Source organism: Schistocerca serialis, chromosome 1, assembly GCF_023864345.2.
Source record: "Schistocerca serialis cubense isolate TAMUIC-IGC-003099 chromosome 1, iqSchSeri2.2, whole genome shotgun sequence".
Taxonomy (NCBI): Eukaryota; Metazoa; Arthropoda; class Insecta; order Orthoptera; family Acrididae; genus Schistocerca; species Schistocerca serialis.
Genome location: NC_064638.1, coordinates 473,950,580 through 473,964,648, shown reverse-complemented (window position 1 = coordinate 473,964,648; position 14,069 = coordinate 473,950,580). Strand labels below are relative to the sequence as shown.

Here is a 14,069-nt window from a genome sequence, read left to right as displayed (position 1 = left end):
ATATTGTAATATGATAACAGGTAACTGTACAAAAGTGAATCATGATATGTGGTTTTTGTAATGATTGACATCATTTTCTGTTAACAACCCATGGTTTTATCACCGATTTTGTTTTAAAGAATGAAGGTCATACGTGCTCATGTCAGATCCATAAAACACAATTGAGGGGGGACAGGGAGGAGGTGTTAAAAATGGCTACATGTTAAGCCCAATCAATGGAAGAAAAGATAGCTCAAAACAGGGACTTGGAAAACGGTCCATAAAATAGGCCACTGAGAAACAGAGGCCCTGAACTAATGATTACAATGTCCTTCACCATATTGCTATATGATGGATAAAAAGTAAAATGCAGTCAACTGCCTTTGCTTCGTTTGTTAAAACAGCTGACAATCAGACGGCAGACATAAATGAGAACATAAGGGGTTAAAAGAGGGCATTCCATCAGGAAATAGCAAACCGTCAGAGGTTGAAAGCAACAAGCACAAAGTGGTGGGGAAGCACCACTTAATTAATGGTGATGGCTAAAACTACGGTGCCCAATACGCAACCTAGCTAAAATGATCCCATGGTGACAAGAGGGCCGAGAGGATGTCGTCCAAGCTGCTGGGAGAGTCAATTTCCCGGAGCTTGTTCCCATGAAGGGAGGGATGACATCACCTGCTGACAAACGGCAACACAGAGATCGGAGGGCATGGAAGAACTGGTGGGACAAGGTACGAGAACTGCAGCCTTTGCAGCAGCAGATTTAAGTGACCAGGAACCCACTTAATCATCACAGTGACTCCATCAATAGGGAGCTAGTGACAGCTTTCCTGGATCCGCTACACTAAGGGATGGACCGTGTAGAGCACATAGAGGCTCTAAAGGGCACAGAGAGTTGGAGCAGATGACACAATTGAAAGGGTTGTGTCACCGGATATACTGCATGGCCTGATACAGGGCAAAGAGCTCTACTGTAAATACTGAACAGTGTCCCAGTAGCCAATGCCCAACAATGTCGGTGCCAATGACAAAGGCACACTCGACACCACAATCAGTCAGAGCCATCAGCGTACACAAAGGTACTTTCGTGAAGTTCTGTGTGAAGTTGGTGGAACTTATGGCGACAGAGCATGGCTGGAGTAGTGTATTTAGAAAGAGAATTAAGGCCAAGGTGAACACAAGCCACTGCACGAAGCCAAGGTGGTGAAGGGTTCACACCCCCTGAAAAAGTGGCAGGTTGCATGAGGTTAAGCTGCCACAACAAAAGCTGAAAGTAAGCTCCAGGAGGTACTAGAGAGGAGGGATGCACACCGTACTAACGATCAAAGGAGTCATCAAAGAAGGAATTGCAGGATGGGTGGCCAGGCATGGCAGACAAACGGCATGCATATCTGCTGAGGAGAAAGTCATGGTGGCATGACAGCAGTAGTTCGGCAGCTTTGGCATACAGACTATACAGTATTCAGACTGGGTTAGAGGGACAGACGTGCAGATGCATAAACAAAACACCCATAGTCTAGTTTCAAACGGATAAGGGACTGACACAAACAGAGAACAGAGGTCTGATCCACTACCTGGGAAGTGCAGCTGAGGACACATAAGACACTAAGAAACTGCATACAGCAGGCAGCAAGGTAAGAGTCTTAGTGAGCCTGAGCCCCAGCAATTTTGTAGTTTCAACGAACTGGCCCAAATGTAAAGACGGTGGAAGAAACCAATTGTGCCCTGAGAAATCCATACAAATGGTTTTGTCACATAAAAGCGAAAACCACTGTCGATACACCACGAGTACAGACGATCGAGACAGTGCAGAAGATGCCGCTCAAGGAGACAAGTCCACAGAGAACTGGAATAGACTGCAAAATCATCAATGAAAAGGGAGCGGGAAATACCTGGCGGGAGACAGGCATTATGGCGATAGCAAAGAGGACGACTCTCAAAACGGAACCCTGGGGCACACCATTTTCCTGGACAAAGGTGTCCAACAAGGCAGAACCCACTGGTACCTTGAAAACACATCTTTCAAAAATTCCTGAAGAAAACGGGGCATGCAGCTGGGAAGCCCCATGTGTAGAAGAGTACAGAGGATACCAGTTCTCCAGCAGGTGTCAGGGTTTCTCCAAATCAAAAAACACAGCCACAGTCTGGTATTTCCGCAGAAAACCATTCATGACATGGATTGACAGAGGGACGAGAGGGGCCCCTCTCTTACAGTTCTGGGAATACATCAAAGGGGATGGTGTGAATTAAAGTCGCCGAGCAGCAGAAAGGGGTGAGGGAGTTGCCGAATAAGCTCAAGTAAGTCTGCCCTGGTGACATCGAATGATGGAGGGATGTAAACAGTACAAAGCAAAAAGGTCAAGTGAGGAAGGAAAATGTGGACTGCAAAAGCTTTAAAGTGGGGAATCAGCTGCTTGGTCCTCAGTTTGCAGGCCTGTGAAGGACCTCAGCTGAGAGAATGCTGAGAATTTTGCAGTAGCCTTTAATTGCCATTGCATCAGGACTGTAATCTCCAGAAACCACAGGATGTAATTCCATGAACCCAACATGGAAGCTTGGTGAGAAACTCATCAAATCAAATTACGATGCAGATCAGACGCGGCAAGAAGAATGGCCTCCTTCAAATTGAGACCACTCAGGTTTAACCAACAATCCATGCACAACTCTGCCAGTTTCAAATCACTGTGATAGGTATGGACATCTTTACATAGAATTAGGACAAATCATGGAAGACAAATTGTGGCTGCCCAAGTGGGGAAATGCTAAAAACTCATTCTGCAACAGCGTAAATGTGCAAGAGAACATCCAGCACATTGCTATGGAATGTCCAAGGAAGGGATTTGAAGTAACTATGCAAAATGTACACTGTGGTACTGCTCACAATATGAACTGGCTGAAAACACTGCACCTCACATTTTAACTTACCTAATGTGATCTGTGGGTTTGTCACAGCACTGCAAAGAAACTAAGAGGTACTGGGAAAAGACATCTGCCATCACATAATATTTGTTTTGCCTACCTTCTATGTTAAACTTTTGCAGTAAAAAGCACATAGAAGAAAAATTAACGTTGACACAGCCCAGTCAACAAAGACAAAAGAAAGTTGATGGGGGAAAAAATCTTGTAGTCCCAAATTTTTGTACAGTGATAGGAGGGAGTGTCTTTAACATTATATTAAAAATCCTGACTGGTGGATGTGAGTAGGGTTTGGAGCATTTAAAGTACACTTTTTTTCTCAAATAAATCTGAAACCATGGCTTCTGGGGAAAAGGTTCCTGGGTATAAAACTAAACTACATTAAATTCCCTACATTTAGGTAAGTTAAAATGCGAGGTCCAGTGTTTTCAGCCAGTTCATGTTGTGAGCAGTGCCACAGTGTACATCTCGCATACTTACTTCACATCCCTTCCTTAGACATCCCGTAGCCATGTGCTGGATGTCCTGTTGCACATTTACATAGTTGCAGAATGAGTTTCTAGCATTTCCCCACTTGTGGAGCAACAGTTTATGTCTTCCATGATTTGTCCTAATTCTGTTTAAAGGTGTCCATTCCTTTCATAACAAATTGAAACCAGGCGGAGCTCTGCATGAATTGTTGGTTAAATCTCAGTGGCCGCAATTTGAAGGCCATTCTTCTTGCCACGTATGATCTGCATCAAAATTTGATGTGATGAGTTTCTCAGCAAGCTTCCATGTTGGTTTCATGGATTTATATCACTGTGGTTTCTGGAGACTGCAGTCCTGATTCAAAGGCAGTGAAGGGCTACTGCAAAATTTTCACCATTCTCTTCGCTAAGCTGTTTGTCTTCATATGCAAGGGGGATATGGGTGCCGGATAACTATGACATTATTTCAGGGGATTTAAAAATGTGATATTACTGCCTTGAGCTGCTGTTAAAATGCTTTTTCCACATAACCAGTTAGTCATCTGACCATCATTGGATTCCTACATAACAAATGAACTCATAAGTAACATTATATGCTTAAACTGTCAGAAATCTGTTAACTGATGTAAATGTTACCATACACACATTATGAAATGTCATTTATACAAAATCATTCACAGTGTCGTGTTAGACAAAAAGTCAGTTGCCAGGTGATAAATAAGACTCTCCAAGGGAGCTCGTCACCCTTTGGTGGGGTTCGTGCTTGGCTACTACGGGGCCCCAGCCTTTGCAGCATCTTTTCCCTTCTGCGCTGCATGTCTATCCTCTTGCTATTTTTTTCCACTGGGGAACATGTCTGGAATGTTTTTGGAAAAGTGTTCAGGATTTTCAGTAGCCGATATAAAATAGTCTCTCCATTGTTTTTCCATTCCACTTTTCTTTCTTCGTTCCCCTCCTCCTATCCTCCTTCGGCTTCGGTGTTGAGAGGTTCCTCTTTTTCTTCTTGCTCCCTGTACTTGCTTGAAGGCCAGCCAATGCATCTGGCACCTAACAGGTGGGGTAGGGTTTGCACGTACCTCCTGGTAAACACCAGGCCCAGGGAGGGGCAATTGTCTGAGCTGCTACCTTCCCAAATTGCCGATTGGTCCCTCTGTCAGGTGTTCAGGAAGTGTGAACAGTCACCTAAGGTGGGTGTGCCCCCTTCAGAGGAGGCCCCCCAGTTAGCAGCAGTGCTTCATCAGAGACACTGGCAATCAAGGGAGATTTTCTCGCAATGAGCCTGTTATCTTCACAGTCAATGTCTAGTAAACGTAAATGGAATAAGACTAACGATTCAAAGACCCTGCCAGATGCACTACGGCTCCTCGATGATTCACATACTGAATGCAGTCAGTCCTTTGCTACGGTAAATCCATTATTCAGAAAGGCGCTGATGCAATCCTGTGAAATCCTGCTCTCATTTACACAATGGCACTTCGATTTTTGGAGACTACTTCCGATTCTCAGGCACAACTACTGCTCACAGCTTCACTCCTCCACAGCTATCCTGTTCTGTCGAGGCCCATCGAATGCTAAATACTTCGCGTGGTGTTATTTACACAAGGCTGCTCAATGGTCTCACCGAGGCAAAAATCCAAACATACCTCTCTGATCAGAGTGTCACGGCAGTCCATCAGGTGTTGAGAAAGGTAGATGCATCCTTAGTGCTTACACACACACACACACACACACACACACACACACACACACAAAATCTTTCTCTCACTGTTGATAGAGTGATGCTTCTGCCAAAAAATTAAAGCAGGTTATGATTGGTTGGCTTAAAAGGGGAGAAAGGGACCAAATTGCAAGTTCATCGGTCCCTTGTTCCCAGTAAAACAATTACCCAAGGGAGAGAAGAAAAATATGACGTACGGCACAATAACAGGTGAAAGGAAGAACCAGAAGAATGACAGGAGGGCAACAAACACTACAATGGACAAAACAGGACAAGAAAACCACAGCGAGAAGCAAGAAACAGGGAGAGGAGATTAGAAACAAGAAAGCACATTACCATGGATGGCTGGCCATGAGAATAAAAAGAGAAGCCAGCCACTGTGCAACACATTAAGACCTCCACCCTAAAAGCCCTAGGGTGGTGGACACAGGACAAAGGACATGTGCTAAAACTCAGATCAAATGATAAAACCCACCCTCATGAATAAAACGTAAAACTAAAGCTGCTGTTAAGGGATTGTCGCCCAACACCGAAGGCAGTATGCTACGAAAGTTAAAAGTCCGCCGCAGAGCATCTGAAAGCGGGCACCCCAGCAAGAGGTAGATGACTGTCATTCGGGAGCCACAGCGATACTGAGGTGGGTTCTCGCGATGGAGGAGGTAACTGTGTGTGAGCCAAGTATGGACAACGCGAAGTCAACACAGGACAACTGATCCCCTGTGAGAAGCCCGCAGGGAAGACGAAGACTTCCACACATTCACAGTCTCCTTAATGAAATGCAGTTTGTTGTGCATACTGTTATGCCACTCTGTCTCCCAAAGCTAGAAAACCTTGCAGCGTAAAACAGAACGCAGGTCAGTTTCAGAGATGCCCATCTCCAGGAGCGGTTTCCGCATAGCATATTTGGCCAGCCTGTCAGAAAGTTTGTTGTCTGGGATTCCGACATGTCCTGGGGTCCACACAAACACCACTGAACGACTGGACCATTCCAGGGCAGCGATGGCCTCCTGGATGTTTGCTACCGAAGGATGGTGAGGGTAGCACTGGCCGATAGCTTGTAAGCTGCCCAGGGAGTCAGAACAGAAAAGAAACGACTCACCAGAACAGGAATGGATGTACTGAAGTGCATGAGGTATGACCACAAGCTCTGCAGAGAATGCACTGCAGCCAGTGGGCAAGTAATGCTGTTCAATATGACCTCCGTGGACATAGGCATAGCCACCATTACCATCAACCATCGAGCCTTCGGTGTAACCAACTTTAAAGCCCTAAAACACATCAAGAATTGAGAGGAAGTGACCGCGGAGAGTGGCAGGATTAACGGAGTCCTTAGGGCCATGCAAAAGGTCCAGATGAAGCTTCAGCCAAGGTGTACATCATGGAGGTGTACGTGAATGGACGTCAAGTAGAGGTGGTAAAGGGAAGGACTCCAGTTCAGAGAGATGGGAAAGCACACGAACCGCAATTGTGAGCCCTGGCCTGGGCCACCGATGTAGGAGATGATGTGCCGTGGGTGGGAAAAGGAGACAGCAATTTGGATGCTCAGGAGAACTACGAACATGTGCAACGTAACTGGCAAGCAGTTGTGCACATTGTATACTCAATAGAGGGACTCCTGATTCCAACAGGACACTGGTCTCCGGACTCGTTCTAAAAGCTCCCGTCGCTAGGCGAATGCCACAGTGTTGCACTGACTCGAGGAAACGCAACGCTGTGGGCTCACCGAACCTTAAACCAGACTCCCATAGTCAAGGTGGGAATGAACAAGGACTCTGTAGAGCTGCAGCAGTGTAGAACGATCTGCACTCCAGTTGGTGTTGCTCAGGCAGGGGAGAACATTGAGGTGCTACCAGCACTCCCACTTAAGCTGGCGAAGGTGAGGTAGCCAAGTCAATTGGGCATCGAAAACCAGTCGTAAGAATCAATACGTCTCCATTACAGTGAGTGGATCATGAGTAACAAAGTTCAGGTTCTGGATGAATGGTACGACACTGAGAGAACTGCATGACACACACGACTTCGCGGCTAAAAACTGGAAGCCGTGGGCTACAGTCCATGACTGCCCCCTTCTGAATGGCTCTCTGTAGGTGCCGCTCAGCAACACCTGTACTGGAGGAGCAATACAAAATGCAGAAGTCATCTGCATACAGACAAGGGGAGACCAACAGCCTTACAGCTGCAGCTAGGCCATTAAAAATAGAGATACATTCAATACGAAGCCCTGCGGAACATCATTCTCCTGAATACGGGGGGAACTATGGGAGGCACCAACTTGGAAAGTACAACAGGAAGTTTTGGATAAAAATCAGGAGCAGCCCCGGAGACCCCACTCATGCAATGTGCCAAACAATGTCAACAGGTCGTGTCGTATGCTTTATGCAAGTCAAGAAAGACGACAGCAAGGCGTTGGCGTCTGGAAATGGCTGTTCTGACGACAAACTCTATGGACACAAGATTATCACTGGTATAGCAACCCTGGTGGAAGCCACCCTGACATGGAGCCAGTAGGTCACGCGACTCCAACCCAACCGCCGACACACCACACATTCCAGCAGCTTACAGAGAACGTTGGTGAGGCTGATGGGCTGATAGCTATCCACATCAAGCAGGTTTTTACCAGGTTTTAGCACCGGAATGATTGTGCTCTCCCACCACTGCGATGGAAACACGCCATCGCACCAGTTCCGGTTGATGACAAGGGAATATTGCTTGTAGTCAAGACGAGAGATGTTTAATCAGCTGACTGTGGATCCGATCCGGCCGAGGCAATGTGCATGGGTATTCAGGAGCTCCCACTCTGTACATGGGGAGTTCTAGGGTTCACTGTAGTGTATAGTGAAACAGAGGACTTTCCTTTCCATCCACTGTCTGAGAGTGCGAAAGGCTGGGAGGTAGTTCTCTGGCGCAGAGATTCGAGCCTAGTGCTCAGCAAAGTGCTCAGAAATCATGTCTGCGTCGGTAGAGAGCACGCCATTGATGTTAATGCCAGGGACTCCTTTTGGGGTCCAGACTTGGGAAGGTGATGTATGGCATCCAATGGTCGACACATACCTCTCCCAACACTCCTGTTTCTGTCGTTTTATAAGCAGGCGAACACAGGCACGGAGCTATTTAAAGGCTATGAGGTGCTACAGGGAAAAGTGCCACTTATGTCGCTGTAGAGCTCGCTGATGCTCTTTAATCGCCTTAGCATCTTCTGGCAACCACCAAGGGACTGTCTTTCACTGGGGGCACCCTAGAGAACAAGGGATCGCGTTTTCCACCGCAGAAATTATCGTTGTAGTGACCTGCTCAATCACAACATCAATGGCACCACATGGAGGAGATTCAACAGTGACAGCAGAGGTGAAGGCTACACAGTCTGCCATGTTTAAGGCCCATCTGAGTAGGCGTCCGTGGACATGACGCCAGGGGAGTGACAGGAAGATGGGGAAGTGGTCACTACCACACAGGTCATCATGTGCTCTCCAGTGGATAGATGGGAGAAGTCCTGGGCTGCAAATTGGTAAAGCAATGGCCAAGTAACTACCATGAGCAACACTGAAACGTGTGGCGGCCCCAGTATTTAAGAGTCACAGGTCAAATTGGGACAGCAAATTTTCGACATCTCTGCCACAGCCAGTAAGCATGGTGCTACCCCACAAGGGTTTATGGGTGTTAAGATCTCCGAAAAGTAGGAAAGGTTTAGGGAGTTGATCAATCAGTGCAGCCAATATGTTCAGGGGTCTGAAGGGAGATATACATTGCAGAAAGTTATTTCCTGCATCATCCATATCCTGACAGCCACAGCTTTAAGAGGAGTTTGAAGGGGCACAGGTTCACTAAATACCGAGTTCAGGACATACACGCAAACTACACCTGACATGAAGGGCAGGAGTCCACAATGCCGGGAACCAGGTTCCCTGGAGGCAATGCATAAAGCAGAGTTTAAGCTGCCATAGCTCAGCCACGTGGTGGAAAAGACTGCTGCAATTCCACTGGAGGATGACGTGATCGTGAGGCTGGGAAGGCATGAAACACTCAATGAGGCAGTCTATGCCTCAGGGTCACCTGCTGCCACTGACTTATTTCCTGAACAGGCTATATTCACTGTGTCTGAGGGTCCGGCGAGATCTAGGTCTTCAGCGGATTCCAGAATCTTCACCTTATCCTCAGATGCAGAGCTTGTGGGCAGCAGTGGTGTGGGTTCCACTGCAATTCCCTTGGACTTGGGGGTCTTCTTTCTGGATTTCTCTTGATCCTTGGGTTTCTCTGGATGTGGGGGGCTTCACTGATTTAGTCTCCAGAACTGAGGATGATCGTTAAGCCCTACGACCAGCTGCTTTTGGGCACTTCAGCCACTGGCAGGTGTCATCTCTCCTACTAGCAGAAACCTGAGGGGGTAGTGACCCAAGGGTCCCCTTCCTAGCGAGAGGAGCTGAAGAGGACTTATGCTTCTACAGCTGAGATGTGGGGGCTGGTGTCCCCAATGGTTGGGGGGACAATGCTCACAAGGTAGATAGTGCGGGAGCAACAGGGAGGGAAGTGCCCCCACCATCAAGGAGACAGGTGTAGTCTTTCGGCTCTGAGAGCCGACTGGAACTTGTGAAACTGATGGGGCTACAATTGTTCTCGTAGCGGCGGCATAAGAGGTGGTCATAGCCACAGGATTTAAGTGCTCAAATTTCCTCTTTGCCTCAGCCGTAGGTCAGTCGGTCCAGGGTCTTGTATTCTATGATTTTCCTTTCTCGCTGTAAAATCCTGCAGTCTGGTGAGCATGGGGAATGATGCTCTCCACAGTTGACACAGATGGGAGGTGGGGCACACGAAGTATTGCAATGGGAGGGACGTCCACAATCTCGACATGTGATGCTCGAAGTACAATGGGAAGACATATGGCTCAACTTCGAGCACTTAAAGCACCGCCTTGGGGAAGGGATATATGGCTTGACATCACAGCGGTAGACCATCATCTTGACCTTCTCAGGTAACGTATCACCCTTGAATGCGAAGATGAAGGCACCAGTGGCAACCTGATTATCCCTCGAACCCTGATGGATGCGCCGGACAAAATCAACTCGTCGCTTTAAGTTGGCGCACAGCTCGTCATCAGACTGCAAAAGAAGGTCCCTGTGGAATATAATACCCTGAACCATTTTTAAGCTCTTGTAATGTGTGATGGAAACATCCCCCAGCTTGTCACAAGCAAGTAATGCCCGTGACTGGGCAGATGATGCCATTTTTATCAAGACTGACCATGACCGCATTTTGGACAAGCCCTTCACCTCCCCAAACTAATCTCTAAATGGTCTACAAAAAACTGAGGCTTCATCAAGACAAAGTAGTCCCCATCAGCTCTCATACATACGAGGTACCGGGTTGAGTAAGATTCGCTGCCATCCTCAGCCTGGTGTTCCTCCCATGGTGGGGCCAGGGAGGGGAACGATTTAGAATCATACTTCCTTGCATTGTACTGAGACTCGGAATGCTTAGAGACTGCTGGCATTTGATCACCAGCAAGTGATGTCGTGGTATGCTTCATCACGCATCATTCGCCCTGATGCCACCCATTCAGACCAGGGGCCCCTCCCACCAGCGCCACCCAGCCACAGCAAAGGCCACCTGGCAGGATGGCCATTGCCGGGAGTCCGGCTGCCCCAGAGTGACGGGCATCTACTCCTTGGCATATGTGGGGAGTTAATGGCGCAGGCATCAGCAGAGCGATCCCTGTGTAGTCAGGGGGCTAAAACCAACAGGGAACGTGGCAGCCCCACCATAACGGACTCAGCATATGACACACAATGCATTACAGCAGATTACTGTTCTAGACAAATCACACCAGTATTTAAAGGTATAATGTAGATGTGTGGTAAGTGGCTCCACTCAGTGCATCCCACTCTACAAGTACCAGCAATTCCAGAATGGAAAACACCTAATAGTGAGAGAAGTGCACTAACTTACTGGTCAATTATTAATTCACAACCAACTGACTACAGTGCAATTTCGTGACTTTGCAATACTCAGTCAACAAGACAGCTACAAGGAGTCACATTTGTCAATTCAGTACCTTTCCCACCACCACAACACAGGTCACTGACAACAACACACATACAAATTAAACACTTCTCAGTCATTTTTTACAGGAATGGATTTTACATAATAGCTCATTTAACATCTGCAAAAAGAACTCATTTAATAAACGGAAAACAACTCCACTATATAAATAAGAGCTCAGTGAAGTTATTTTGTCTGTTCACAGGAGAGAACTGGATATGAAATGCTGGGGATGTATGGTATGTCTGTAAACTGAAAAGGAAGTCATGCTGGTGGTGGAGAAGTTGCCCTTTTCAGAAGAACACTACAGCATCTACACAGTACGACTAGGAATCAATTTCCCCTGCAGCAGTGTAGAACAATGTGCAGGGATTTATGCAGATTCAGTCCATATGCCTTTCATGCTTTACTAATAGTAATAATAATTATCTGTTTTCCACGTAGTGCTAACACAGTTAGTGGGAAATAAATACCCCCTGGGTATGCCTGTGTTGTGCATTGCCAATGCATCATAAGGTGTGCAGTGGAGGGGTGGTATAACTTTGTGAAACACCTGCTCAATCTTCCATTTGCAGGGCACGCCTATGATGGAACGAAGTGCATGAACACAATCTGACGACCTACCTTACCTTACCCCGTGCTTCTACGCCACACATTCCCCCCCCCCCCCCCCCCCCCCCCGGAACACAATTTGCCTCTACTTCACTTCAATGTGGTACACACATTTAATATTTGTTTTAAAACACTTCATTTAAAAATAAACAGTTTTATACTGTTAAATCAGTATTAATAATTTGCGATTTTTCCTATCCTCTTCAATGAAAGAACTGTTGGCCGTAGAGAAAAAATAAGAACTTTTCTACTGGGAATGTACTGCATTTAAATTTTGTACAGGGAAAAGTTTTTTTGCTAGGAGTCACAGTTTCCAAGTTAATCGAGGAAAACAAAGTGATCTATAACCACCCCCTCTCTCTCCCCTCCACCTCAATGCTCACATTCTACCACTCAGGGTTTTTAGCATACTATCCCATAGCAGTGGGCAAAAATTTGCCATTACACCATTCCTCCCTAATTTTCCTTTGTTGACTGGAATATGTGACAGTATTTACCAGTTCTAAATGGTATTTTTATCACCAAGCGAATAGTGGATTTGCATGTCACTCTGGCAGAACCCACCGATTTGAGGATTGAAAATGTACTGCTGAATCCGCAAGGTATGCAGGAGAACATTTGTGTAGTTAAGAAAGCAAGAGAGGCAATGACACGAATGAAGCTGTGAAAGACCAAGGTTAGTGTCTAACTAGCTCAGTTGGTATGATCAGTGCACTGTTTTACCTGACAAAGTTTTAAAACGACACACACTCCATTGCAGAATGAAAGATTCATTATATCTTCTATATAGTGACCTATAATTACGAAATGGCAATTCACGTATTTTCGAAGAAAATGAACCATACGGCTGATTAAATGCAGGCAGTGGCATACTTCATTTATAATATAAAACAATAACAATAAGGAAAACAGGTATCAAATTTTTCCCAAGTTCACAGTGTCCCAACTTTACGATACTTAGTATATTACGCTTAGCTGTCGCAATGCATGTAGCTTCTGATAATTATTGGTAAAAACGTTTAATTGAAAATTTCTCATATTACGAGAGATATCACATCTCAAATACTGCATTTTTTATGGCTATGATTCCTGCTGGCCAGTTTTTTTTATTATTATTTTTAAACAGTCGTAATCATTTATAACTACGCCTGTTAATCCTTAATGCTACTATATTATTTCGTCGCGATAAGTAATTATTTATTGCCAACAGTAACTTTTGGCTAATTCTGCTTTCCAATTTTACAATACGAAGAGACAGCTTGGAAAATCAGTCAATCTCGTCTTCTGTTTATAAATTTTGAATTCTGTGGACTCTTTAGTAGGCTACATGATACAATAACGTGAATGTTTCTATGAGACACATTTACAACAACCAGCTTTTACGAACTGATAATCAGGTAAACAACCATGCAAACATAAACTGCAATAGAAGGCATTTATGAACGAGCAAATAATTCTTAGAAAATGATGAAAATGAGGTGATCCAAATACCTGAAACGGGTAAGCTAAATCTCTCTGTCGTCGGTAGTTTCCCATAGTACAATGTTTTATTTATTCGTGACAAGAACTCTTCATGGTCTCCAATCACCTACGTTAAATAAGTGCAACAGTTAAAACCATCGACTGCTACATAACACATGATTAAAAAGATTGGGATTAGTGCAGCAGGGGTTGCTTGTAAAGTACTTGTTGACACTGTACCTTGAAATTCTTTCTAGCCAAAACCTTCCCCTTTCTGGGTGTAATGCGATTAGACATTCTCGAATGTTAAATCACTAACATACGAAGTCTACAATACGTTCAAAGAATTAAACTGATTACACTGAAAAGCTGGACGTTAACCTAAAAAACCGCCAACCCACCCACTGTTACTTCTTATGACATCATTTCCCCACCACCTCAAAGATACGTGTTACTGGCATTCCACAATCTTTGCTCACACGTGAACTATGAAATTTGATTCTACATCATATGATTCATACGCAGAGATCACTTGCCAAGAGCGAAGGATGTTAGAATCTATGACGGCATTAATGGCTTAAATCACTGATCTCTTTACAACCTGAATGTAGATGTCAATGAGCTCAGTATTTGAGCTCACTGCTTGGTAACGGCGCCCCACACGTTCAGTAATATTGGCATACCATCAACATATTGACCATCTGAGGGCGCGTATTCACGTATTGTCAATACTAGGTACATTGACGATAAGTATTGATATACCTCAAAATAAATACTGAACGTGTGAGGTCCAGTATTGACGGTTTGACAACATTCTCCATTCCGATGTTGACAAATGACAGAGCGTCAGGAACAGGGCATATTTCTCAATATGTCGT

General features: G+C 45.4%; 1 protein-coding gene across 1 annotated transcript in view; it reads right to left on the bottom strand.

Annotated features, from left to right (window-relative positions):
* The window catches only part of LOC126473457 (protein CNPPD1), a 48,533-nt gene extending 34,838 nt beyond the window's left edge, over positions 1-13,695 (bottom strand). The window contains exons 1-2 of the mRNA XM_050100522.1: positions 13,432-13,695; positions 13,222-13,318 (exon numbers count right to left, since the gene is read on the bottom strand). Coding sequence (XP_049956479.1) covers positions 13,222-13,318; positions 13,432-13,488 — 154 coding nt within the window. The 5' untranslated portion in view covers positions 13,489-13,695. The remainder of the gene's footprint in view (positions 1-13,221; positions 13,319-13,431) is intronic.
* Positions 13,696-14,069: the final 374 nt, after the last annotated feature.